A 26,720-nucleotide genomic window follows, 5' to 3' on the forward strand; every position below is an offset into this window, starting at 1 on the left:
TCTCGTTAGCGTCGCTTGCCATGGGACCTTCCTGATCATTGTTCTGAGTTTATGAAAATCAGCTTTCCTAAAATCCAGGGTACGCCTTTGACTACACTCGGGTTTTGCTTCCCCTAGAACCAAGAACTCACCAACAACGTGGTCACTTTCCCTCAGAGTTCCTGTAACTGCTACTTGATCCACTAAGTCATCTCTGTTGGTTTGGATCAAGTCAAGGATAGCCGATCTTCTAGTTCCTTCCTCTACTTTCTGTAGGAGGAAGTTATCTGCCACACAAGTCAGGAATTTCCTGGAGGGGCCATGTTTTGCAGAATTTGCCTGCCAACAAATATCGGGGAAATTGAAGTCCCCCATTACTACTATATCATGCTTTCTTAAAACATTGGCCATTTGCTTTTCAAAAGTTTCATCCTCGTCTTCTCCTTGATTGGGTGGCCGGTAGTAGACTCCAACTACCAGGTTCCTTTTATTCTTTGCTCCATTTATTTTGATCCAGATGCTCTCGATGAGGCTACCAAGCTCATCCTCCTGTATTTCTGTGCAGGGATACATAATTTTCACATACAGTGCAACCCCACCTCCCTTTCTGTTCCTCCTGTTCTTTTTGAACAAGTGATATCCTTCCATTGCTGTATTCCAGTCATGAGAGTCATCCCACCAAGTCTCAGTTATACCTATCAAGTCATAATTTCCCTCCTGTATTAAGAGTTCAAGTTCGTTCTGTTTGTTTCCCATACTCTGGGCATTAGTATATAGACCTCGAAGACCATGTGCTTCATAGTCTGGCTTTCTTCCTACATGTGTCTGAAGACTATTATTGGGTGCTATCAGAGCTGTTCTCTCCGTTGCAGTGCATGCACCTATGTCCACTGTTACCCCCAACATTACATATTTCTAAATGAAGCTTTCATGGTCCCATTGCCTTGTCTCATTCGTAGAATTTTATGATGGGTCCAGATGTCAAAGTCTTCTGCTCATACTCTTCTCATGGTTTCCCACCACTTCCTCCATCTTTTTTCTTACTGCAGATAATCTGTTTCAGAGATAAAGAGCTGCACAGTGCCTTCTCAGATGTAGCTCCCTTCAGTGCTGATGCTACAGGTTGGCTCCTTATTTTGCCATTGAGCCTCATAATGATTAGGACAATGGAACCAATAACCTGGGGAAGCAGTTGGCTCTCCCACACTGGAGGCGTTCAAGACAAGGCTGGACAGCCATCTGTCAGGGATGCTCTGACTTGGATTCCTGCACTGAGCAGGGGGTTGGACTCGATGGCCTTGTAGGCCCCTTCCAGCCCCACTATTCTGTGATTCTAGGAGGAGCATAATGACTGTGGGCTGTGTGCACAGTGAAGGGGGCTTAAAGCTGGTGCTGGGCATCACTAGCCTTCCCAGATTCCACAGAGCCCCCCCTTTAGGAGAGATGTTCTACAAGGGCTCCTCTTTGGCCTTCGGCATCTAAAGCCCACGTGCTGCTGTTGAGTGATGGCCCCTCCCCAAAACTGCACTAAGAAGGTACACCTGATGGATTGATTAGAAAAGATTTATTCATATCCTGAGTTTCCATCTCCGGTAGCCTACATAATTAAACAATAAAAACAATGGGTGGGATCTAGATACAGTCATGAAACAGATCTAGATGCACAGACCCACAGGAATCAGTGATTGAATTTTGGAGTCAAATGTATCTTGCACCAAAGTCCACTCCAACAACAGGGGATAACGGTATATGGAGAGTTTCAGGTATATAATATATACAGTACACAGTGTGCGTGCGTGTGTATGTGTGTGAGAGAGAGACAGAGAATGGAAAACGGTAAAGTCAGAAGGAAATGGAATGCAGAAAGTTCTGACAGTGCCAGTCACATTATTAACCGCAGCCTTTCACAAAGCAAATTTTCTCACCGCTTTTCCATCTGCTTTAATTAATTAATTACGTCCCTGTACCGCCCAACAGCTCTCTGGGCGGCTCACAACGATCCCCCCGCCCCCTCCCAAACTATCACACGCACCGGGTCTAAACCTGAAGCTCTCGATCGTGCTCCGCGCATCCGGCGAAGCGAGCGCCGGTCTACGGACGCTTCTGCCAGGATCGGCGCGCGAGCCTGGCAGGTGCCGCAAGACGCGCCGTTGTTTTTGCTGCGGCAGACCCGCACGGCCGCCCCTGGGGTTTCGTCACGTCGGGGCGGGCGGCCGCGAGCAGCTCCGCGCACTCAAGCGGGGCGCGGCCGCCGCGGCTCTCCTCCTCCCCGCGCCCGGAGAAGAGCGCCCGCCGGCCGCCAAGGCCAGAAGAAAACCCGCCTTCCCGGCCGCGCAGCGCTGCAGCGCTGCCCCTGCTGCCTGCCAGGGGAGCGGCGGCTGCAAGCTCCCGCCACCCCGAGCTCCCTTGGGCCTCCGGCTGGCTCTCCCTGCCTTGGGCTGCGCGGCAGACTCGGGGAGCGGCCAAGCGCGGGGAGAGCGTGGGCGGAGGAGGCGTCTTCAGCGGCCGCTCGCCGTTGGCCGCGTAAGAACGCGCGCATCAGCGGTGTGCGGCTGCCGCGAGAGAGGCGGCTTCCTTGCGCGGGAGCATTCGGAAAGGCGTCGGACGTGCCGCCGCCCGGATACGAGCCGAGGGAGCGAGCGCGCCTGCCGTGCTGCGTGGTCCAGCGCCGTGGCTGCCGCTCCCGCTGCACCCCTCCCTCGCGGGCGGGCGTCGCCTGTCAGGGAGCGGCGCTTGGCCCGGAGGACGCCGAAGGCCGAGCCCGCCCTCGGTGCGAGGAGACGGCCGCTTGGCGCCGGGAGGAGGTTTTCTCCCAGGCACAAGGGCGGCCTTCCTCGCGCAGCGCCGCTGGGCTGTGGCGCACGCTACCACAGGCAGCAGCGACAGCCGCCAGTTTGGATGGCCCCGTTGAACGGGGCCAGACGCACTCGCGGCGGCGGCGGCTCTCAAGGCTACCAGCCCCGATGGCTGCCTGCGGCCTCCAGGCTCAGCGCCATTCTGCCTCCGTGCGCCCGTGGCTGGGGAGCATGGGCGCGAGGGGGCTGCGGCGCTCCTGTCCTGCCGTGGGGGCCCCAGGCGCGCGGCTGGCTAGCGTGGGCCAGAATGCTGGGCTGGAGGAGCCGCCTCGGGCCTGCGCCTGCTTCAGGGCTCTTGGCCTGGCTCATCTTAAACGGGAGAGGGGCGCCACTTTGAGCCGTGCTTCCTGAGCGGCCCGCAAGCCCCCGGCTATGGGGCAGCGAGGAGGGCTCGCTGGATGGATCTTCAGGAGAGGCAGCAGCGCTTCTACCGTCGCGTGCTGTGTCGGGAGTGAAAGGCGGCGCCAACAGCCCTCTTAGATTGCCAGAGATATGTGAGGCAGTCGGTGTTTCGGAGCACGTTCTGAGTGCTGACGAATTACTCCAGTTAGGGCAGGCAGAAGTCCCGGCTGTCCCTTAAATTAAAAACGGAGCTGTGGGAGAGATCGACTCGGAGGGTCTCTCCAGTTATCAGCCCTGACACTGAATCGTCTTGACGGGTGTCTGTCACTCACCGGGCTATACTACTTGCAGGATCAGAGCCACTGGGAGCGGGAACAGGTGCTCCCCCCCGGCCTGCGGGACCTCTTTCCCCCGGGTGCTACGTAGGCCCCCTGGTCGGGCGGAGCTTGCGTGGCGCATCCGCGCGGCGCGGGCGGGAGGGCGCTAGGACCCCGGCCCCTCTGCCGGGGCCCATTGTCTGTTGCCTGGCGGAGGGGCGGCGCTAGGGCCCGGCGAACTCGGCCATGGGCTCGGCTCCCCTCCATTGTCTCGGCGCCGCGCCGCGCCGCGCCGCGCGGGGGGACTCGGCGGCTTCCGCTCCTTCTCCGGGCCGGATCGCGGCGGCGCGGCCCGGGACGCGACTCCCCGCGGGGGCCTCCCTTCCCCGGGCCTTGGCGCCGCTGACCTCGCGGATGGGGCCGCCGCCGCTCCTGCTGGCGCTGGGCGCGCTGCTCTGTTCCGTCGCTGCCGCCGGCGAGGCTCGCGGGGCGCGGAGCTGCGCGGAGAGCCGGCAAGCGCTGGCGGGCCGGGGCTTCGCGCTCGCCTCGCTCCCGCCCAGCCTCATCTCGGGTAAGGGGCTCCACCTGCAGCGGCCCCTGGGAGGGCCCCCGCCATCCCCCGCGCCCCGGGGCTCGGGGCGCGTTTCGACCAAACTTCCTGGGGTGTCCCAGCTCGAGGGGAGGGATGTCGCGCCTCTAGGCGCGCCACGTGGGATCGGGGCGACCCTCGTGGGGGAGGAGGAGACCCGGCTCCCTCCCCCCGCCCGCGTCTGCTTTGCGGGTTTCCAGGACACAACTTACTGGGGGGCGCCCCTCCCCCCCATCCTTCCTCGCTTCGACGGGGCGCTGTCTCCGCCAGGACGTTACTGTGAGGGCGGGCGGGGCGGGGGGAGGCCGGCCGGGAATGACGCCCGTCGGTCCGAGGAGCTGCTCGGCGCGCCTCTCACAAACTCCCCCGCCCGCCCCACGCTGGGTTGCCTCGGCTCCCCCCCACCAAACCAGGAGCCTCTCCCCTCCGCTGTCCTGGGAAGGGGGGCTCCGCCCCCTGGAAGGACTCTCCAGCTCTTTGTGGGGGTGGTTGGAGTCATCGCCAGTGGAGGCTGGGGGCCCCGGTGTCGGTGAGGCCGTCAATCCATTCTGGGTTTCAGTCATAGCTCTAAAGGAGCCATCCAAGGGGCTGAACCCATTTTGGCTCCTTCAGAGTTCCGGCTGGTTCTGACTGAAACTCAGAATGGATGCACAACCCCACCAAAATCGGAGCCACCCAGTTCCGCTGGCTGTCGCGGGGGGTGGGGGCAATCGGCGGAGAGAAGGAGACAGCAAGGAAGCATCGGTGGGTTCAGCGGCTTTATCCTCAGGTAGGTTGTTTCAGCCCAGCCCAAATTATTCTGAAGTGGTCTGGGCAGCTTAGATTGAAACTGCCCAGTGGGTGAGGAGGAAGGAGTGAAATCATTCTGCCCCCCTCGAAAACTGTGGCGCCCTCGTGGAGAGGAGGTGGGGCTGGGGAGGCTGGCTGACCGCTCCTCCCCCCCCAGGAGAGCACCTGCGCATCTGCCCCCAGGACTACACGTGCTGCGCCAGCGAGACGGAGGAGCGCCTCAGCGAACAAAGCCGGGGGGACCTGCAGGCCCTGGCGGGGGAAGCCGCTGCCTTCCTGCTCAGCACCCTCAGCTCCCGCCAACGCCGCTTTCAGGGTGAGGGGGGGGGTCCTGGCACCTGCCCTGTCTGTTCCACATGCTTGACCAGCCTTCCTCGAGAACCCAGGAGTCCTGGCTCCTAGATAAGCCTCCCCCTCCTTCCCTTCACCCCCCCCCCCATATTGGCTTCTGCTTGTAGCTGAAACGTGAGATCCATAGAATGGGGCTGTGGCTGCCCTTTGAGCCGCTGCTGTTGCATCTGGCGCTGCAGGGGAGCTCCAGGGGGAGGGTCTCTTTCTTCCCCCTTGGGCACATACTGTAAAGGCATCCCCCGCCCCCTTCGCTTTGCACTGCAAGCCCTTATTTCCAGTTTCTGCCCAGTCCCTCCCTGTCCTGTCCACATTCTCCAGTAATTGTTCAACTCATCTATAATAGGTGCTGGGGCTAGTGTCTGCTTGGAAGCCCTTCCCATGCATCCTGTAGGTGTCTCAGATGGCCATGGCTGGTGGGGAAGAGAAGGCGATTTGCACATGCTCAGGAGCCCTCTCTTATCACATTGCACATCTTCTGGGACTGAGCTTGGGCTCCCATGAAACCAACCTGTCCTCGGTGTCTTTCTTCCCATCTGCAGATTTCTTCCGGGAGCTTCTCACAGGAGCTGAACGCTCTCTCCAGGCCATGTTCACTCGTTCCTATGGGCGGCTGTACGCCCAGCATGCCCGCCTTTTCCAGGGACTCTTTGTGGAGCTGCGACGTCACCTTCAAGGGGCCCGGCCTGGCCTGGATGAGGCCCTGAGTGACTTCTGGGCTCGCCTCTTGGAGCGGATGGTGCCACTGCTCAACCCCCAGTATAGCTTCCCAGAGGGCTACCTGGAGTGTGTGGGGCGCCAGGCAGATGGTCTGAGGGCCTTTGGGGACAGTCCCCGCCAGCTCCGAGTGCAGGTGACCTCTCCCCTCCTTCAGGGCCCCCTCATCCTGAGCTGCTCGTCCCCTTGTGCGCAGCGTCCCCTCCTAAACAGCCATCTCATTTAGGAGGTGCCCCCTCTCCCTCCCTCCTGCTGTCCTCCCACCCCCGAATAAATCCCCGCACTGAGTAGCATTGCTCCATGGGATCTTTCACTCACCATCAGGAAACCCCTTCGGCTCCACGTTCTTTGAGAACTCCTGACGCACAAACAGCCCAACATTGGCCCTCCTGGATAGCCTGGCCATTCCCAAACTCATTTGTGAAATTTGTGGGGGGACATCATTTGGAGTTGGGCCATCAAAATCAGTGAGGTGCAAGACTCATGAGTTTGGAAAAGGGAACACAGATGACCAGGGTACTAAGAAATAAATCCTGCAAGAAAAGACAGAAGGAACTGGGGATGTTTAGCCTTGAAAAGGGAAGACTGAGGAGAGACAGGATAACACTTTTCGTGTACCTAAAACATCATACAGAAGAGAACAGAAAACATCATACTGCAACCTGTCCTCTCTCATCCAAGACTGTAGGACACAAAATAATAGCCTTAAGTTACAGAAAGGCAGATTTCTGTCAAACATCAGGAGGAACTTCCTAATGGTCAGAGCAGTCGGTCAATGGAACCAACTGCGCAGGGAGTAGGGATGCTGGAGGACTATGTCCCAGGGGGTGATGTTCACTGAGGTTTCAGCAGCTCGGCCCCCTGGATTCTGGCTTGCTAACCCATGAGCTGGCCCAATGCAATCTGTATAAGTTTGGGCCAGCTTGCAGATTTCTGCCCCCCCTCAAATGGCCATTTAATTTGCTCAAATTTTGGTGTAATTTGCTTAATTTGTACAAATTTCCTTTATTTGTGCAAATCACAGCTGTGAATTCCTTAATTTATGCAAATTGGAGGTGCAATTTGTGCAAAATCAAGCAATTTTATGGACAAAATTTGTGCACATTAAAAAATTATGCCCAAAATTTGTGCAAATTACACAAATTACAGCTGCAACTTACGTAAATGGTGACTTTAGAGAAAAAAACTTGAGAAATTTCCTGGATTTCCTCATGACAGCCATCTAGGGAGGCAGTGGGCTCTCCGTCCTTGGAGGCCTTCAAGCGGAGCCTGGACAACCACCTGTCAGGGATGCTTTCAACAGGATTCCTGCACTGAGCAGGGGGTTAGACTCAATGGCCTCTATGGCCCCCCTTTCAACTCTAGGATTCTGTTGAGTGTGGGGTAGGTGGAGGAAGCCTGGCGTGCAGGGTGGGGAAGCACAAAGATCTGGGGAGGCAGATGCAGTCTGACCGCAGGTGGAGACTTTCTCCCTCTCCCCTCTAGCCAAGTTCCGGATGGGTTGGAGGTCCCTGGGCAGAGCTGCTCCCTCCCCGCCCCTGCCAATAAAGCCCGCCTGTCCTCAAGAGGCCTGCAGGTGGCGTCTGTTCTCGTGTGGCCCCCACCATGCACCTACCAAGCCCCAGGCAGCAGCGGGGGCTGCAGCAGGGAGCTGCAGTTCGTGTTCTCGGCCCAGCCCGTTTGGGGAGAGAGGCTGCTGCTTTGTTCCGAGGGGGCTCTGCACCTGCTCCTCATTGTATGACAGTGTTTGAAGAGTTCCTCAGTCAGCAGCAAAGTGCCTGTGGGGGCGGCTGTGACTCCTCCTCCTGTGGAGCGGACATCTGGTGCTGGGCTGTGGGCAGGAGGGAGAGTCAGTTTAGCAGCGGAAAAGGTTTCAGGAATGTTTGAGGCCTGCCTGGCCTTGTGGACTGGACTGAGGCCCAAGAGTTATGTAAGGTAGACAGGATGTAAACATTTATCATAAGTAAAGAAACTGAGGATTTCCTGACATACCCAAGTCCCACACAGCCGTTGGCCACAGAGGCCTGCATGGGCGCGCATCCCCAGGCCCCATGAGCAGAAAGCACCCACGCTATCCTTTCCTGTGCAGCTACTCACGGTTCCTCTAACTCCATCGGTGTGTCTACATGATGGGGCCGGGGGATGGAGGGACAGATGTGTGCATGGGAACTGGCATGCAGTGCTGCGCTGACTGCTCTCCCCCTCTCTTCTGCTCCTCTCCAGGTGACCCGGGCCTTCGTTGCTGCTCGGGCCTTTGTTCAGGGCCTGGCAACAGGGCGAGACGTGGTTGCCCAGGCAGTCAAGGTGAGGGGCTGCTGCCTCTGGCTGTGGGGTGCTGATGTTGTGCCCTCTGGCATCTGATAGCATCTGTGGGGATTGGGGAGGGGAGGGGAGGGGAGGGGAAGCTGCCCACCCCACCCCTGTCTGTTCCATGTCTCTTGACTTTGCTACGCCTGTCTCATCCTCTCCACCCCCATTAGCTGCCAAATGCCCTCCCCAAAGCTACACCAAGTCTATGAGCTTCACAGATCTTCTAAACAAAAGTCTGTACAAAGCTGTAAGAGGGGCAATGAGTGAAGACCTGCAAAGGTGCCTGGTCAGTTATGCACTTGTATAAGGTGATCCCCCAGCCCAGTTCAGCAGCAGACAGAACATCTCTCTTGTGTAGGTTTTTTTCAGTAGCTCCTGTGAACGCTGCTGTCTCCTGAACTAGACAAAAGCAACAACAAAACCCGGAACTTATCACAGGCAGCCAGAAACAGCTGCTACTCAAATGCCTCAGGACATTTTCCCTGGGAACTTTCTATAACAGACAGTGCAAGACTTAGTGGGGCACTTCGTTGCTTTGCTGTGTGTTGACCGCAGAGACAGAGGTGTTCCAATGGCAGCTTCTAATTTGCTGCCAGCACTGTCTGGAAAACCCGTGCGATCTGCGGAGAAGGCTCTCTGAGAACAACACTGGTGTTAAACCAGAGGTGGGGTGCAGGTGTACTCAGGATGGGATCTGGCTGTGGTGCCTCTAGGTCCAGCCTGTGGGGCCCCCTCCTCATTCGCCCCCTGTGGGAACTAGGCTTAGGGGAAAAAGCTTTTTTTCTAAGGATACTTGCCACCTGGTGGGACTTCTATTGGGAGGGGGGCAGGGGAAAGAGAAGTGTATGTATGGGGGGGAGGGGAGAGGAAATGGGGTGTCCCCACCCGCTGTCAGCACTAACCCCACCCACCCCTGGTATGCAGCCCCTGAGTGATTCTCCCTGAGGGTAACTCTTTTATACCGTTGATATACAAAAAGGGTCCCAACCTCTGTTTTCAGTGGCTGCTCAAGATGTCCCACTGCCTGAGATGGGAGAGTGTGCGTGGATGCCTCTGCTGCTGCCTTATCCTCCCCTTCCCCGCTCCCTGGATGAGAGATGGGGGGGCTCCTCAGAGAGGCACCCAGGTCCTTCCTCCCACCACAGCATTGTGAGGTGGCCCTGGAGGCTGCCCACCCACCTGCGTGCATGAGAGATCTGGCTGGCAGCTTCTTGGGGGAGGGCATTGGCTGCTTTTTGCAGCTGACGCAGCTCTCTGGAGAAGCCACTTGCCCACCTGATGTCTTGTCCGGGGGACTCTCCAAGAGCGAGAGGCTGGGCGGGCTGGCAAGGAGCTCTGTTTCCTGCTGTCCTGCTACAGCGTTTGCTGTGATCCACTGCCCCTGTCTGTTTTAAACAGTAGAAGCCATTGTGAAAGTGTTTTATGTTCTGAACACATTGTGGTCTGGCCAACCCAGCTTGGCTGAGGAGGGGGGGGCAGCTCTCCCTATACCTCTTCCTCCCCCTTCCAGTCACTGTTTGATGGGCTGGCTGGAGTGTGATCTGGCCCTCCTCACCACATGCTTCATCCGATCCATGAGTGTCTGCATGAGAATGGATGGGGAGGGGTGAGGGAGACGCTGGCCTTGACCCCACACACCAGCCCAGGCACTGCCCACCACATGTGACAAAACTGTTGCCCACCCTTGCCATAGGACTTCCTACACTGAGCTGTTTGTTCATCGCAGAACTTTTGCTCCCTGGAACTTGCATGGAGCAGCGGAAATCCTTTGGCTGAGAAACCATCTCCCTTTCTACATCTTCCCCCTTCCTCCCCCTATTCCTGTCTGGAGAGGCTGCGGGGGACACAGGATGCTCAGCCTGGCTTCCTTCTCCCCCGCCACTCTACAGCTGTCCCCCAGCGGGGAGTGCCGCCGGGCACACGTGCGCCTCTCCTACTGCCCGCTCTGCCGTGGGACCCCGGCCCTCAAGCCTTGCAGCGGATTTTGCCTCAACGTCATGAAAGGCTGCCTGGCAAGCTCCACTGAGATGGACCCCGAGTGGGAGCGATTCCTTGGTGAGACCAGAGGGCAAGCCTGGTGCGGGGGGGGGGGGGGATTGTGTGCATAGATGGGACTCGATGGAAAACACAGTGCTGGCAGGGAATCGCGCCCTCAAGCAGCATCTCTCTCACAGTGGAGCCGTTTGCATGGGCAGCCAGCATGGTGCTGTGGCTGAGCACTGGATGTGGCTGCAACTCCCTGCTCAGCTGCGGAGCTTGCTGGGTGCCCACAAACCAGTCTCACTCTTGCTGTCTTACTGGAGAGCATGCAAAGGTGAGGGAGAATGGCCACACCATCTTCGCAGAAAGCTGTGAAGAAAATGGCATCACAATCTTGGTATTTGGCCTCTGTGGCGCTGTGGAGGCTCAGCGCTTCCCTCTGTGCATGCACATGGATGGGCAGGGCGATGCTAGACCCACCCCCCTCCCTCAGTGTAACCCTCTGCCCTCCTTTTTCTTCCACCAAGATGCACTGACTCAACTGGCCGAGCGTCTCGGAGGGCCCTTTAACTTTGAGTTGGCAGCTGAGTCAATTGGAGTGAAAATTTCTGAGGCCATCATGTATCTGCAGGAGCATGGCATGCAGACATCAGCCAAGGTGAGCTTGGGGTCTTCTGCTGTGGGTGTGGGGGGTCAGAGAATAGGTCACCATTCTCCTTTTAAGAATAGCCTACTGGAAATGGAGACTACATTTAAAGCACAGAAACAGGGCTGGCCCAAGGCATGCTGTTACCTGAGGTGAAGGACAAGATGGCACCTCCATTCCACGGACAGATGCCAACCTGGCTGGCTGTTGAATCTGACTTCAGCACTGGCTGGGGCAGGACAGCATTCGCTACTGCACCTGAGAAAGCAGCAGGCTAGCTGAGGGGCACTGGGCAGGCCATATGGCACCTCCCTCTTAAGTCTCATCGCTGCTCCCCTTCCCACCCTACCCTTGCGTCCACCACCGGAGGCAGCTGCCTCACTCTGCCTAATGGGAGGGCTGGCTCTGCACAGAAAACTGCAACAAAAATGTGAAGTGCATTGCAGGCTAAAATATTGCTTGTAAAATAGACTTGGAAGGTTAAATATCAGAAATATAGGAGTATGAGCTTGGTAGCCCTATCAAGCCCTATCAATTTAAAAAGGAAATTCTCAAGGCACAATTACAAACCATTCCCACAAGAAGAAAAGGTGGAAGACAACAGAAGAAGCCAATGTGGCTTAACATAAAGCTTAGGGATGACCTGAAAACAAAAAAGGACACATATAGGAAGTGGAAAGAAGGCCAAGCAACAAAGGAAGAGTACAGGCAGGTAGCACAGAATTGCAGGGATGGTGTCAGGAAGGCTAAAGCTGAGAACGAGCGGAGGTTAGCGAGGGATGCTAAAAGCAACAAAAAGGCTTTCTTCAGCTACGTGCACAGTAAAAGACAGAGGAAAGAAATTGTTGTTCAGCTATTAAATAAGGATGGCAAATCGATAACAGATGACAAAGAAAAGGCAGAGGTGCTCAATTCCTACTTTGGCTCAGTCTTCCCCAAAAGAGGGTCTATGACCCCCCTGGCAAAGGCGAAGTACAGGCTGAAGGGGCAGGATTGCAGCTTGAAATCGATCGGCATATGGTCAAGGAACACCTAATTCCTTTGAATGAGCTCAAATCTCCAGGGCCAGATGAACTGCATCCACAGATCCACAGTTGGCTACAGAACTGGACTCAAAGAGTGTTTATCAATGGGATCGTCTCAAACTGGGGAGAGGTAACAAGCGGGGTACTGCAGGGCTCAGTCCTGGGCCCAGTGCTTTTCAACTGAGCAGGGGGTTGGACTCGATGGCTTTGTAGGCTCCTTCCAATCCTACTATTCTATGATTCAACATTTTTATGAATGACTTGCAGGAGGAGGTGCAGGGCATGCTGATCAAATTTGCAGATGACACAAAATTGGGCGGGATAGCTAATACTTTGGAAGACAGAAACAAAATTCAAAGCGATCTTGATAGACTGGAGCACTGGGCAGAAAATATCAGAATGTCATTTAATGGGGATAAATGCCAAGTTCTGCACCTAGGAAAAAGAAACCAAATGCACAATTATAAGATGGGGGATACGTGGCTTAACCACACTACAAGCGAGAAGGATCTTGGAATTGTTGTTGATCACAAGCTGGATATGAGCCAACAATGTGATGTGGCTACAAAAAAGGCCAATGCTATTTTGGGCTGCATTAATAGAAGCATAGCTTCCAAATCCCAGGAAGTACTAGTTCCTCTCTACTCATCACTGGTTAGGCCTCATCTGGAGTACTGTGTCCAGTTCTGGGCACCACATTGTAAGAAGGATACAGACAAACTGGAGAGGGTTCAGAGGAGGGCAACAAAGATGGTCAGGGGACTGGAAACAAAGCCCTATGAAGAGAGACTGAAAGCACTGGGCATGTTTAGCCTTGAGAAGAGAAGACTGAGGGGAGATAGGATAGCGCTCTTCAAGTACTTGAAAGGTTGTCCCAGAGCGGAAGGCCAGGCTCTCTTCTTGATCATCCCAGAGTACAGGACACGGAATCATGGGCTCAAGTGACAGGAAGCCAGATTCCGGCTGAACATCAGGAAAAACTTCCTGATAGTTAGAGCAATATGACAATGGAACCAACTGAGAGCCAGTGTGGTGTAGTGGCTAGAGTGCTGGACTGGGAGTTGGGAGATCTGGGTTCTAGTCCCCAGTTGGCCATGGAAGCTCACTGGGTGACTTTGTGCCAGTCACATACTCTCAACCCAACCTACCTCACAGGGTTGTTGTGAGGATAAAATGGAGGAGGAGGATTATGTACGTCGCCTTGAGTTCATTGGAGGAAAAAAGGCGGGATATAAATGTAATAACTAACTAACTAACTAACTTAGGGAGGCGGTGGGCTCTCCCACACTGGAGGCGTTCAAGACGAAGCTGGACAGCCATCTGTCAGGGATGCTCTGACCTGGATTCCTGCACTAAGCAGGGGGTTGGACTCGATGGCCTTGTAGGCCCCTTCCAACCCTACTGCTCTATGATTCTATGTGTTTCCGAAACACACAAGCCCTTAGTTGGTTTTCCCTGGCTACCAGCTGCTTGCGCAGGTAAGCCTTAGAGTGCTCTCAAAGGTGGGACTAGCTTTCTTCCTACTGTACTGCAGTGAATTATTGGAAGCCCCACCCCCACCCCCATGCCTTGCAACACAGACTGAAGTTGAGGCAAAGGGGAACCCCAGCCATGCAACTCTGCCCTGAAGTGGACTGTATGAGACCCTTGCTGTGATTGCCTCTCCCTCCCTCCCTCCCTCCCTTCCTTCCTTCCTTCCTTCCTTCCTTCCTTCCTTCCTTCCTTCCTTCCAGGAGACCCAAATGGGACTGTCTTAGAATCATAGCATCATAGAATAGTGGGGCTGGAAGGGGCCTACAAGGCCATCAAGTCCAACCCCCTGTTCAATGCAGGAATCAAAGTCACAGCATCCCTGACAGATGGCTGTCCAGCCTCGTCTTGAATGCCTCCAGTCTGGGAGAGCCCACCACCTCCCTCTTGTCTGTCAGAACTTAGATGCTCTTCTTAAAAATTGATCTCTCACAAGCTCTCCAGAAGAAGAATTTCTGCTTTGAAGTACTGTATTAACACGGGCTAGAAGCTTAGGGTGAAGTCTGTTTTCTCTACATTCTTGCCCTTCCCTCAGGTATTCCAGAGCTGTGGTAGCCCACGGCCAGTCCCTGCCCGCTCCCACCGTGCCGCCCGTGAAGAGACCAAACGCCGCTTCCAAACCTACTCTCCTGAGGAGAAACCAACCACTGCAGCAGGAACCAATCTGGACCGGCTGGTAGGTACCAGGAGCCGTGCTCCTCCTACATGGATCCACACTCAGTCATACTTAGAGTAGACCTATTTAAATCAATGTGACTTAAGTTAGGCCATCTGTCTTTGCTGCAGAAGATGTAGAGCAGTTACCTGTGTCTGAACTGATGTTTTCAGGAAGGGAGTCTGAGGAACTGAGTCCAATAATGGTGACAAAAGGTGATTTCTTGGTTTTCAGTTTGTTACTGACAAACTGAAAACCAACAAATCACCAGGTCCGGATGGTATCCATCCTAGAGCTCTTAAAGAACTCAAATGTGAAATTGCTGATCTTTTAACGAAAATATATATGATGTCCCTAAGATCAGCCTCTGTACCAGGGGCCTGGAGAGTGGCCAATATGATACCAACTTTTAAAAAGGGATCCAGGAGGATCCAGGAAATTACAGACCAGTTAACGCCTGTTCCAACTGGTGGAAACAGTTATTAAAGATAAATTATCAAGCATATATAAGAAGTCCCACTGAAGAATCATCAACATGGCTTCTGCGAATGTAAGCCCTGTCTCACTACCTTTTAAGAGTTCTTTGAGAGTGTTGAGAAGCATGTGGGTGGGGTGATCCAGTAGACATTGAACCAGTTTGCGTGTCATGGTGGCAGTTCCTGGGCTGATGAGTGGAGTGTGTGAGTTGCACGTGAGCCATTTCTGATTTCAATTAATAATTAGTGTTTCATGATGTACGAATCTGGAAACAATGGAGCCAATTCTCTAGGGAGGCAGTGGGCTCTCCCACACTGGAGGCATTCAGGACGAGGCTGGACAGCCATCTGCCAGGGATGCTCTGACTTGGATTCCTGCATTGAGCAGGGGGTTGGACTCGATGGCTTTGTAGGCCCCTTCCAACCCTACTGTGATCCTACGATTGAAGCAGTAATTGGAGATGTAAAGATAGTGGGTTGAAGTGGGACAATGAGGGCCTCCAGAGAGAAGAGAGCCAAGTATGCCTCAGGGTCTCAGGTGAGAGGTCTCAGCTGTGAGGAAGAGCTGAGGAAGCTGGAGCTGGGCTGCCCTCATGGGCAAAGAGGGGCAGGCCACAAGCTTGTTACCTCTTTGAAGTCTCGCACAAAAATGGCAAAAGATAGATGAAGGTTCAGCAGGAAAGCTGGCTGGCTACCCCAGAAACGTGGGGGTACTGAAGGAAGAGAGGGTTCAGCGAACTGATGGACTTGCCAGGGAGAGGTTAGCCAAGGGCGGCAGGGGCTGACAGAGGTCATAGTCCCTCTCCTGCTTCTTCTGCACTGCTGTGAGTGCAATGAAGGTGGAGGCATTGCCTCTTCAGCAACAGAAAGAGGGTGGGGTGGGGGGAAATTCCACAAGTTTCCTCTTGTGGAAAAAGAAACATGGAGGCTTCTTTCGGTCCAGGAGTCTTGGCAGCTACTGGGCTGCGTGGCTACTACTGTTATGTCCCAAACCAGAGCTTACTCATTAACTCAGATGAGAGCAAAAATCCTGTGGCTCTTTTGAACAAAGACGGAGCTGTTAAATGGCTTAAGAGGCATTAATCACAATAGCTTGGTGTTTGGTAGGAGGAGACTGTGGAAGTCTGGCTTCTTCTGGGTGGTGAGGAGGTAGGTTTGTTGAAGGACCCCCCAGTGCCTGGGCTGCTCTTTGTGGGGCCTCTGGGATGTGGGGCAGGTGGTGGTGGCTGAAGCAATGGGTGGCAACCATGTGTTTGGTGGCAAAGGCCTTCTGAGGTGAGGTGGCTGGGGAGATGCCCTTTTTGGCTGTGCCCGGCCTGTGGAACACTCGCCTGGAACAGTCCACTGTCCTCTGGGATCCTTTTGGCATCAAGCGACCCTTTTTGTTCTCCCAGGCCTCTTTTAACATCTGCCGCATCTATTTAGGCTGCTTCTTTGCTCATCTATGTTTGCTATTGTCTCTGCTGTGTTAATTTTCACTATTTTTGACCAGTTGTTTTAAGTTTTCATTGTTCTCATTGTGTGTGTGGTCCTGAGTGTTCTTACTGAAGGGCAGTGTATGAATTTTAGAAATGAAATCAATAAATCAAGTTAATTTGGCCAAATGACTGATGTGAACATTCCCATTGATAAATAAGTTCAGGTTCTGCCAGACATGGGGGAGGTGTTTTCCCAGGCTAGTCCAGACATTACTGGGCCGGCTTCTCAGGTTACGAACGCCTAGCTGGCTGAGGATGAGGGTTCCTCTCCACACACCCCTGTGAGAGACAGCCAGCAGAAGGAGGCAGGGTTTGTGGAGTCTGATCTAATAGACACCAGGCGCAGAGCAAAGAGAGACAAGGCAGGGACGGAACTTAAACTGTCTACCCGATGGCCTTGTGTGAGGAGCTGCGCTCAGAAGCCGAGAGAGAGAGAGAGAGAGAGAGAGAATTTGCATCTGTATGACCCTGTGAAGTTATGGATTAAAAGCTGTAGACTGAAGCCTCTCGGCTTTGTTTTCGGAGTTGAAATAAAGTAGGAGTAAAGGAATCCTGACAGCGTTAAGTATGGGAAGTGTAAATCCCATTTCTGTGTCGGCTAATTAACCAGCAGTCTATCTTGCCATCATGATTGGTTTCCTTGGTGCTGCATGATCCCTCTTGCAACTCCAATGCATTGTGGGATTGGGGGGGACCCTACTCAGTGAGGACAACTTACCTGTGAAAGATCATCCACATGACCCCCTTCACCATCCTCGCCCTTATGGCAAGTGGGGAGGGGGCTCATGGAGCTGAGGAGCTGGGAGGGAGGCGGGAGGGGAGCCACTGCTGGGCCTCCAAAGGGAGGATGCCCCACGTGGATGGGAAGGGGAGTGCATTTGCTCAGGAGGGGGAGCCTGCCGGAGAGCGTCACCTGTCCCTGACGGCCCCCTTTTCTCCCTTGCCAGGTGCTGGATGTGAAGGAGAAGCTGCGCCTGATGAGGCGCTTCTGGGTGCTGCTGCCTCACACCCTCTGCGGTGATGAGAAACTGGCTGCAGATGTCACCAATGAGGACAGCTGCTGGAATGGGCAGGCACGGGGCAGGTAGCCTGGGGCAGAAGTGGCGGGGGGCACACGCTTGTGGGGATCTGGCGCTTGTGTGCTGCGTGGGGGTGGGGAGCCAGGCCGTGTATTTTTGGAGGAGAGTGAGGCCGGGCCGCTCCCCTGTGCCCCCACCGCCTGCCCTGCAATCAGGATTTCTAAAAAGCTCCCATGCCTGCTTTCCTCAAAACCTAATTGCTTTGTGTGTGTCTGTGTGGGGGGTGGGGGTGGGGGTGGGGAGGGGGTTGCAGCTGGGAAGGGATGGATGAAAATGTGAGGGAGGTTCTTAAGCCCATGGATGGCATCCTTGTGCAGTGTGCATGTGGGGTTGCAGCCCAGCGGAGGTGCATCATCTGTGTATGGGTTAGGCTCTCTCCACCCACATTTGGCCACTGTTTTCCCTGCAATGACCATCCAGGTACCTCCCAGATGTGACAGGTGATGGGCTGGTGAACCAGATCAACAACCCTGAGGTGGAGGTGGACATTTCACGGCCTGACATGCCCACCCGGCAGCATGTCCTGGCACTGCGCAGTGCCACCTCTCGCCTGGTGGGGGCCTGCAGTGGGCAGGACATAGACTTCCAGGATGCAGGTGAGGCTCCTGCCCCTCCCCCCAACCTAGCACCACCCCCACCTTGCAGAGGGTGGCACAGGGCTGTGGGGGGGCTTCCCCATGAGTTGTCATCAGCGTTGTGGCACTTCTTTTGCCACCCCGCCCCATCCTTGCAGCAGCTCGGCCTGCTGCCCTGACACGGTTGTGACTTGGCTAGCCAGTGGAGGCGATGAAGAGGCCCTGAGCAGCCCGGAGCAGCAGTTCTGCTCCAGGCCATGAGGAAAGGCGTTGCTGGCCAGATGCTGCAAGAGATGCGGGCTCGCTTGGTCCTTCGGTAGAAGTCCCGCCTCCATCTCCCGTCTGTTCAGCGTCCTGCTTGGTGTTGGGGCTGGAACTACGTGCACTGGTTGCACCTCTGCTCTTGCAGTGATTCCCGGTGTTACTAGAGGCTGCCAATCCCCGCCAAACTGCCCCATCCCCTACCAGGACGACTGAAAACTCTTTGTGAATGCTGTGTGTATTGCGTTGCATTGCAGTAATAGGGAAAGCCCCTCGGTAACAATAGTGTGTGTGGGGCCCCTGTCTTTCCCTGGATCGAATGTTGGAGGGTGGGATTGACTGCCTGGAGGATACAGTAACGTTCCTTCAAACGGGAACCTCCTCCTCCCCTCCCCCTCCCCAGCTTCAGCCTGCAAAGTTCCCCTGTCTATCCCTTCCCGGCTACAGTACATGGAGTAACCTGTGTCAAATATATATTATGAGAACAGAGATTTGTAGTGCATTATTAATTATTCCCTTTTAAGGGATCCTCTTATTTGGGGAAGGGTGGGGAGGTTTTGAACTGTGGTCTGGTATGAGCTCCATCAGTGAATAATCATAGAATCATAGAATCATAGAATAGTAGGGTTGGAAGGGGCCTACAAGGCCATCGAGTCCAACCCCCTGCTCAATGCAGGAATCCAAGTCAGAGCATCCCTGACAAATGGCTGTCCAGCCTCGTCTTGAAGGTCTCCAGTGTGGGAGAGCCCACCACCTCCCCAGGTAATTGGTTCCATTGTCGTATTGCTCTAACAGTCAGGAAGTTTTTCCTGATGTTCAGCTGGAATCTGGCTTCCTGTCACTTGAGCCCATGATTCCGTGTCCTGCACTCTGGGATGATCAAGAAGAGATCCTGGCCTTCTTGTCTGTGACAACCTTTCAAGTACTTGAACAGCGCTATCATATCTCCCCTCAATCTTCTCTTCTCAAGGCTAAACATGCCCAGTGCTTTCAGTCTCTCTTCATAGGGCTTTGTTTCCAGTCCCCTGATCATCTTTGTTGCCCTCCTCTGAACCCTCTCCAGTTTGTCTGCATCCTTCTTAAAGTGTGGTGCCCAGAACTGGACACAGTACTCCAGATGAGGCCTAACCAGTGCTGAGTAGAGGGGAACTAGGACTTCCCGGGATTTGGAAGCGATGCTTCTATGAATGCAGCCCAAAAGAGCATTTGCCTTTTTTGCAGCCACATCACATTGTTGGCTCATATTCAGCTTGTGATCGACAACAATTCCAAGATCCTTCTCGCTTGTAGTGTGGTTGAGCCACGTACCCCCCATCTTGTAACTGTGCATTTGGTTTCTTTTTCCTAGGTGCAGAACTTGGCATTTGTCCCTATTAAATGCCATTCTGTTGTTTTCTGCCCAGCGCTCCAGTCTATCCAGATCACTTTGAATTTTGTTTCTGTCTTCCAAAGTATTAGCTATCCCTCCCAATTTTGTGTCATCTGCAAATTTGATCAGCATTCCCTGCACCTCCTCCTCCAAGTCATTAATAAAAATGTTGAAGAGCACTGGGCCCAGGACTGAGCCCTGCGGTACCCCACTCGTTACCTCTCCCCAGTTTGAGAAGGTCCCATTGATAAGCACTCTTTGAGTCCGATGCTGTAGCCAACTGTGGATCCACCGGATCGTTGTTTCATCTAGCCCACTTTGAGCTAGTTTGCTCATCAGGATATCATGGGGCACTTTGTCGAAAGCTTTGCTGAAGTCGAGGTATATGATGTCTACAGCATTCCCACGGTCTACAAGGGAGGTGACTTGATCAAAAAATGAGATCAGATTTGTCTGGCAGGACTTGTTTTTGACAAATCCATGTTGGCTTCGAGTAATCATGGCATTGTTGTCAAGGTGCTTCCAGATGGATTGCTTTATGATCTGCTCCAGAATTTTCCCAGGGATTGATGTCAGACTGACTGGTCTGTAGTTCCCAGGTTCCTCCTTTTTACCCTTTTTGAAGATAGGGACAACGTTAGCCCTCCTCCAGTCCTCTGGCACTTCCCCCGTCCTCCATGATTTCTCAAAGAGAATAGACAGCGGTTCTGAGAGTTCTTCTGCCAGTTCCTTTATGACTCTAGGATGCAGTTCATCTGGCCCTGGAGATTTGAACTCATTCAAAGTAATGAGGTGTTTCTTGACCATATGCCTGTCGATCTCCAGCTGCAATCCTGCCCCTTCAGCCTGTACTTCGCCTTTGCCAGGGGGGTCTTCTCCCTCTTTTGGGAGAAGACTGACTGAGCCAAAGTAGGATTTGAGCACCTCTGCCTTTTTTTTGTCCTCTGAGATCATTTTGCCATCCTTATTTAATAGCTGAACTACCATTTCTTTCCTCTGCCTTTTACTAAGCACGTAGCTGAAGAAAGCCTTTTTGTTGTTTTTAACATCCCTTGCTAACCTCAGCTCATTCTCAGCTTTAGCCTTCCTGATGCCATCCCTGCAATTCTGTGCTATCTGCCTGTACTCCTCCTTTGTTACTTGGCCTTTTTTCCACTTCCTATATGTGTCCTTTTTTGTTTTCAGGTCATCCCTAAGCTTTTTGTGAAGCCACATTGGCTTCTTCTGTTGTCTTCCACCTTTTCTTCTTGTTGGAATTGCTTGTGATTGTGCCTTGAGAATTTCCTTTTTTAAAAGCTCCCACCCTTCTTGGACTCCTTTTCTCGCTAGCATCGCTTGCCATGGGACCTTACTGATCATTGTTCTGAGTTTATTTATTTATTTATTTCATTTCTATACCACCCGAAGCTCTCTTTATGAAAATCAGCTTTCCTAAAATCCAGGGTATGCGTTTGACTACACTCGGCTTTTGCTTCCCTTAGAACCAAGAACTCAAGTACAACATGGTCGCTTTCCCCCAGAGTTCCTGTAACTGCTACTTTATCCACTAAGTCATCTCTGTTGGTTAGGATCAAGGATAGCCAATCCTTTAGTTCCTTCCTCTACTTTCTGTAGGAGGAAGTTATCCGCCACACAAGTCAGGAATTTCCTGGAGGGGCCATGTTTTGCAGAATTTGTCTCCCAACAAATATCGGGGAAATTGAAGTCCCCCATTACTACTACATCATGCTTCCTTGAAACCTTGGCCATGTGCTTTTCAAAAGTTTCATCCTCAACTTCTCCTTGATTGGGTGGCCGGTAGTAGACTCCGACCACCAGGTTCCTTTTATTCTTTGCTCCATTTATTTCAACCCAGATGCTCTCGATGGGGCTACCAAGCTCCTCCTCCTGTATTTCTGTGCAGAGATATGTATTTTTCACATACAGTGCAACCCCACCTCCCTTTCTGTTCCTCCTGTTCTTTTTGAACAAGTTATATCCTTCAATTGCTGCATTCCAGTCATGAGAGTCATCCCACCTAGTCTCAGTTATACCTATCAGGTCATAATTTCCCTCTTGTATTAAGAGTTCAAGTTTGTTCTGTTTGTTTCCCATACTCTGGGCATTAGTATATAGACATCGAAGACCATGTGCTTCATAGTCTGGCTTTCTTCCTACATGTGTCTGAAGACTATTATTGGGCGCTATCAGAGCTGTTCTCTCCATTGCAGTGCATGTGCCTACGTCCATTGTTACCACCAACATTACATCTCCCTTCCCCGTAGGATTCAGTTTAAAGCCCTCCTGATGAAGTTCTTCATGCTGTGGCCAAACACATTCTTCCCAGCCTTTGTGAGGTGCAACCTATCCCTTGCCAACAGCCCATCTTCCAGGAAGTATAGCCCGTAGTCCCAGAATCCAAATCTCTCTCGTTGGCACCACCTTCGTAGCCAGTCATTCACCCGGAGTATTTTTCGTTCCTTTCTGTCCCTCTTCTAGCTACTGGAAGGATGGATGACAAAACTATCTGGGCCCCAAAGTTCTTGAGTTTTCTTCCCAAAGCTTCAAAGTATCATTTGTTCCCACATGGCTGAGAAGAAAGGGATACCTGTCAGTGGGCTTTATGAGTGCAGGCAACCTTTCAGTCACGTCTCTAATCTGTCCTCCCGGGAGACAACATACCTGGCGAGTCCACGGGTCTTCGCGACATACTTGGGTCTCGATCCCACGCAGCAAGGAGTCTCCCACTACTACCACTCTTCTCTTCTTCTTCTTGTAGGCCTGGGTTTCATCGCCTCTGTTTGACTGACCTTTAGCCTCTTGCTCACTCTCATGTAGGTTCCCCTGTGATTCTTGCTCTGCAGGCTGTCCTCCAGTCTCATCCGCAAGTACCTGGAATCGGTTCTACAGCTCCACTGCTTCTACTGGTGCAGAGTGGCGTCTAGTTCTTCTTCTCCTAACTGTCACCCTTTTCCAAGGAGTATCCTCTATTCCATTTTTCTTCACCTCAGCATTTCTCACTGCCTCATCTTGCTGTTGCTCTTCAAGCTTCTGGTCTGCCCTTTGCTGCTGTAGTTCCCCCATTCTGTCCAAGAACTCTTCGTGTTCTCTTATTCCCCGGAGGGTCGACAGTCGCTGCTCCAGTCCACTTACTTTTTCCTCCAGCAGCGTGATCAACTTGCACTTGTTGCAGGTGTAGGCCATGTTGTTCTCAGGCAAGAAAACAAACATTGCACACACCTTACAGGTCACCACCACTGGAGAGTCTTGTCCTTCCATAGCCTCTTTTCCCTTTTTGTGTCTAGCTTTGTGATTGTTCTAGACAAGCCTGTGCCTGCTCCTCTACTCAGTAGAGGTTAAAAGCAGAGTCCCACTGGTGTGAAAGTGTGTGTTACAAGACAAATAAATGGAAAAAAGTTAGTTAAAATAAAAAATAAAAATAATTTAAAAAAATGTTAGGGGCCTCCCCCTTGTCCTCCCCTGCTGACCTCCCCTGGCCAACTCCTGTTTGCTCCCCCTGTTTGCTCGCTCTGTTCACTCGCTCTCTGGGAGCTTGCCTGCTTCTGTAGTCCCTGGACCAGCTGGAGCAGCTTGCTCTGCTCTGCTCTGCTCTGCTCAGCTGGGAGGCGGAAAACAGACTGAAGCTTCCCGCCCTGTCAGCTGCTGGGAGTACTCAGGCCACACCCCTCCAATTCAGTTGGAGCTCTCAGAAGCACCTGGTGAGCTCACAGCCAATCAGAAGGCTAAAGGGCAGCCCCCTGGGCTTCCTGCAACCACTTACCTCTTAGCCTCTGCCTCCTTTGTCTCCTCAACCACTGCAACTCCCCTGGCCAACTCCTGTTTGCTCCCCCTGTTCGCTCGCTGTGTTCGCTCGCTCTCTGGGAGCTTGCCTGGTTCTGTAGTCCCTGGACCAGCTGGAGTAGGGTTGGCGGAGAATTTCTCCCCGAAACTTCGGGGGGCCGAGCGCCAACGTGTTCGGCCCCCCGAAGACGTTTCGGGGAGAAATTCTCCGCACGCCCCCCGCACCCCTCCCGGGACGCGACTTACCTTTCCCGAATGTCCCTCCCGGCGGCGGTTCGTCGGGTCTTCGTCAGGGGTGGGGGCGGCAGCCGATCTTTCGACCGGCTGCCGCCGCCGCCATTCCAATAAAACTAAAAAAAAAAACAACGCCCCCGTGATAGGCTACGTGACGATTAACGTAGCCTATCACAGCTAGATTTGCAAAGTCAGCCGTGATAGGCTCCGTAAATCGTCACGTAGCCTATCACGGGTGACTTAAAAAAAAAAAAAGCGCTTACGGCTAATGGCGGCCCCCATAGGGAGCCGCCATTCACGTTCCTTATTTGGTCGCTGTAGTCTACGTAAAGATTTACGTAGACTACAGCGACCAAATAAGGAACGCGAATGGCGGCTCCCTATGGGGGCCGCCATTTGCGTACGTGCTTTTTAAAAAAAATTTTTTTAAAGTCACCCGTGATAGGCTACGTGACGATTTACGTAGCCTATCACGGCTGACTTTGCAGATCTAGCCGTGATAGGCTACGTTAATCGTCACGTAGCCTATCACGGGGGCGTTGTTTTTTTTTTTTAACTTTTTATTTCGCGGCTGGGCGAGGCGAGGCGCCTTCTCCCCGGCCTGAATTTCGGCCGGGCGAGGCGGGAAGCCTCCCCCCCCCGGCCTGAACTTCGGGGGGAGAGCAGCGAAGCACCTCCCCCCCACCGCGAAAAGCTGCGAGACCAGGTAAGTGAGTTTCGTGCACCCCTAAGCTGGAGCAGCTTGCTCTGCTCTGCTCAGCTGGGAGGCGGGAAACAGACTCAATGATGTCCCTTTGTCCCCCTCCCTCCAACTGGCAAAGAGATCTCAGAAGGAGATGTTTGGAAGGGCTCCTTTGAACCCAAAGTCCCAGAATGACATGTTATCCTTTCTCTCCATCCCCCACCCCCATTTTGTGTTTCAGATGAAGATGGCAGCAGTGGTTCAGGTGCTGGATACAGCGAAGACCGGCCAGCCCCAGGGCCAGGAGGAGTGGGTGCTGGGGGCGTCCTTATGGGCTCCCGCCCCTCCCCTGAGGTCCGGGGCCCCCGCAGGGAGCGGCCTGGGAAGGGCGCCTCCTCCCGGCAGAACCAGGGTGGGGGAAGGCTCAGCAGTGGGACTGAGCCCTCCCCCCACACTGCTCTCCCCCTCTTCCTCTTCTTGCTCCTCTTGGGGGCATGGTGACCCACACCAATTTGGCACCTCTGAAGGGCTGATTTCCTGTGGCATTACCCTCCCGGCCAGAGGGAGAGCACACCTCTCTCCATCCACTCAAAGGGAAGCTGGGTTGGGTTCCCCCCTGCCCCCCCACCAGATCAGTCAACTGTATGTGTGTGTGGCGGGGAGGGGATTCAGTTGTAAGGGGATGAAAAGGAGGGTCTGGGGAAATCCATTGATCGCTCCTCTGGGGCTCTGAAGAGGGGGGGAGAGGGAGGGAAGGAAAATCTTGTAGGCTTTTTGCCCTGGGGAAGGAAAACAGTTTCCAGGTGATGGTTTAGGGGCAGGCTGTGAGGGAGAGGCCTTGACATGAGCGCCAGCTCTCACTTCTTTTTTATACCCTGGATTTGTCTCATTTTTTGCTAGGGAACATTTTTTACTAAGTGTGTGATGGGGGAGTGTGTATGTGGAGGGGGCATGGACAAGGGCACTTGCAGACTTGCCTGCTTAGCAATGTGGTGGATTTCGTCTTCATGAAGAGGGGGGGAAGACAAGTGCCAGGCAGCCACCCAGCTCTCTCTCTCGTGCACACAGAAGATGGCAACTGGCAGCTCTCAGTGGAACCAGCAGGCTCAGCTCTTCAACTCTTCCACCCCCATCCCTTGTGGCTGTTTGTGGGGAAGGAGATGCTTAATGCCCAGCAAACATGTCAGCACAAGAGATGCAAAGCGCTGACCACCGCCCCCTTTTTTAGCACAAAGAAACTGGCTTTCTCAGCTATGCTGGTGTCTTATTTTCTGGATTGTTTTCCCTTTAAATTATGGAATAAAATATTTAATTTATTGATTTGCATACTCCCTCTTGTTTCCTTGAGTTCTGGGGAGAGGGTGTGGCAGAGGCAACTCCTGCCCCTTCCTTCCTTCCTTCCTTCCTTCCTTCCTTCCTTCCTTCCTTCCTTCCTTTGGCTTCTCTTTCTGTGAGAAGGAACCCGGAGTGCCTTCAGATGGAAGCAGAGGCGCATCAACCTGCACTTGCCTCCTGGCAGCCACAGACAAGCGCTGCAATGACAGGCTTTTCTCTCCCACAGGACCAACTTTGCTGCCGTAGAATTGGAGGAAGGAGCAGGGCAGGGTCTAGCCCTTGCTGATCCCTCCCTCCCTTTAGCTGCTGCCTTTTCCCCGAGGGGGTTCAGCATGGGATTCACAGCAGGTCACCCCTGCAGAAAGCAGCTGCACCCGCCTGAAATGTACGGAGGCAGCTGTCCCCCTCCAAATGTTTTGGACTTCAGCTCCCATCAGCCCAATCCTGCACAGCTAATGGTCAGGAATGCTGGGGCCGCAGTCCAAAACATCCGGCAGGCGTCACGTTGGGGAAGGCCGCCCTGGGGAGTTTGCAAGACCACCGGCCTTCTCACAAGGACACCCCTGGGCGAAGCACTTCCGTGAACCCGGCCCAGCAACAGGAGGCGAATGGGAGGCTGGAAACCACAATTCCTCCTTGGTTGCCATGGATACGAGAAAGCAGATGGGGGGGCGGAGCCAGGCTTGGTGGGTTGGCAGGTCTCCTAATTCTAGGGGGGAGGGGTGTGTGGCCACTGCACACTTTGCACATGCTCTGAGGCAATTTGACTTTTATGAGCCCCGTTGGTAAGCCTTGATGTGTGTCTGCTGCCCCTAATGTAGCTCTGGACAGAACCCCGGCCAGATTTCTGAAGGTCTCTTGAGTGTAGTAATATCTGTGGTTTGGGCAAAGATCCTGCTTAGATGTGAGTGTTCCCCACACTTAAATTGCCCCTTCTCTTGCTCAAAGGGAGTCATGAGATGCAGGAGGGAAAGAACAGACCCTTGAGAGGGAGACGCTGAGCTCTTCTACGTGGGGTCTAGGACTAAGCAGGCACTATTGCGTGTCCTTCCAACACACATGATGCCCGTTTGAGGAAGAACCTGAAAGAAATGGGTCCCTTTGCATGGCCTCAGGCATACATCTCCTGGGCACTGCATCTATTGCTTGATGCCACACTGGGGGGGGGGGGGTGGCGGGTGTGGAGAAGTGGGGTTCAGCTTTGGACCCTATCTCCATACAAAGCACTCCTTGCTTTGGGGTGTGGGGAGGGGAGAGAGGAAGGAGGTGGTGTCCCCTCCCTGTCTGAATAGCTTTTGTTTCTACAGGTTGGTGGGCAAAGGGTGCTTGATGTGCCCACAGGGTGGGTGGGCACAGGGAGGTTGCATGG

At 53.7% G+C, this 26,720-nt stretch overlaps 1 protein-coding gene across 3 annotated transcripts; it reads left to right on the forward strand.

The window, feature by feature from the left end:
- Positions 1-3,674: 3,674 nt before the first annotated feature.
- On the forward strand, positions 3,675-25,343 carry GPC2 (glypican 2). 3 transcript variants are annotated; one of them, XM_084807031.1, is made up of 10 exons: positions 3,675-4,064; positions 5,029-5,187; positions 5,762-6,072; positions 8,160-8,240; positions 10,136-10,301; positions 10,754-10,884; positions 13,963-14,103; positions 16,984-17,120; positions 17,536-17,711; positions 24,258-25,343. In XM_084807031.1, exons 1-10 carry the CDS (start codon positions 3,740-3,742, stop codon positions 24,515-24,517), a joined length of 1,887 nt encoding a protein of 628 aa, XP_084663157.1. In that variant the 5' UTR covers positions 3,675-3,739; the 3' UTR covers positions 24,518-25,343. The 3 variants fall into 3 exon arrangements, with proteins under 3 accessions (XP_084663157.1, XP_084663159.1, XP_084663158.1); XM_084807033.1 differs by lacking the exon at positions 17,536-17,711 and having other exon boundaries at positions 24,258-25,341; XM_084807032.1 differs by lacking the exons at positions 16,984-17,120; positions 17,536-17,711.
- Positions 25,344-26,720: the final 1,377 nt, after the last annotated feature.

The sequence above is a fragment of the Heloderma suspectum genome, chromosome 6 (genome assembly GCF_057233095.1).
Source record: "Heloderma suspectum isolate Gila_16-S chromosome 6, 16-S_ref, whole genome shotgun sequence".
In the NCBI taxonomy this organism is placed as follows: Eukaryota; Metazoa; Chordata; class Lepidosauria; order Squamata; family Helodermatidae; genus Heloderma; species Heloderma suspectum.

What these genes read in the sequence shown, in the direction of transcription:
- GPC2 (XM_084807031.1), top strand. Translation starts at nt 3,740, where the DNA reads ATGGGCTCGGCTCCCCTCCATTGTCTCGGCGCCGCGCCGCGCCGCGCC. An exon ending in CGAGTGGGAGCGATTCCTTG is followed by an intron (nt 10,302 to 10,753) that starts GTGAGACCAGAG and finishes TCTTCCACCAAG; the next exon opens with ATGCACTGACTCAACTGGCC. An exon ending in GCATGCAGACATCAGCCAAG is followed by an intron (nt 10,885 to 13,962) that starts GTGAGCTTGGGG and finishes CCCTTCCCTCAG; the next exon opens with GTATTCCAGAGCTGTGGTAG.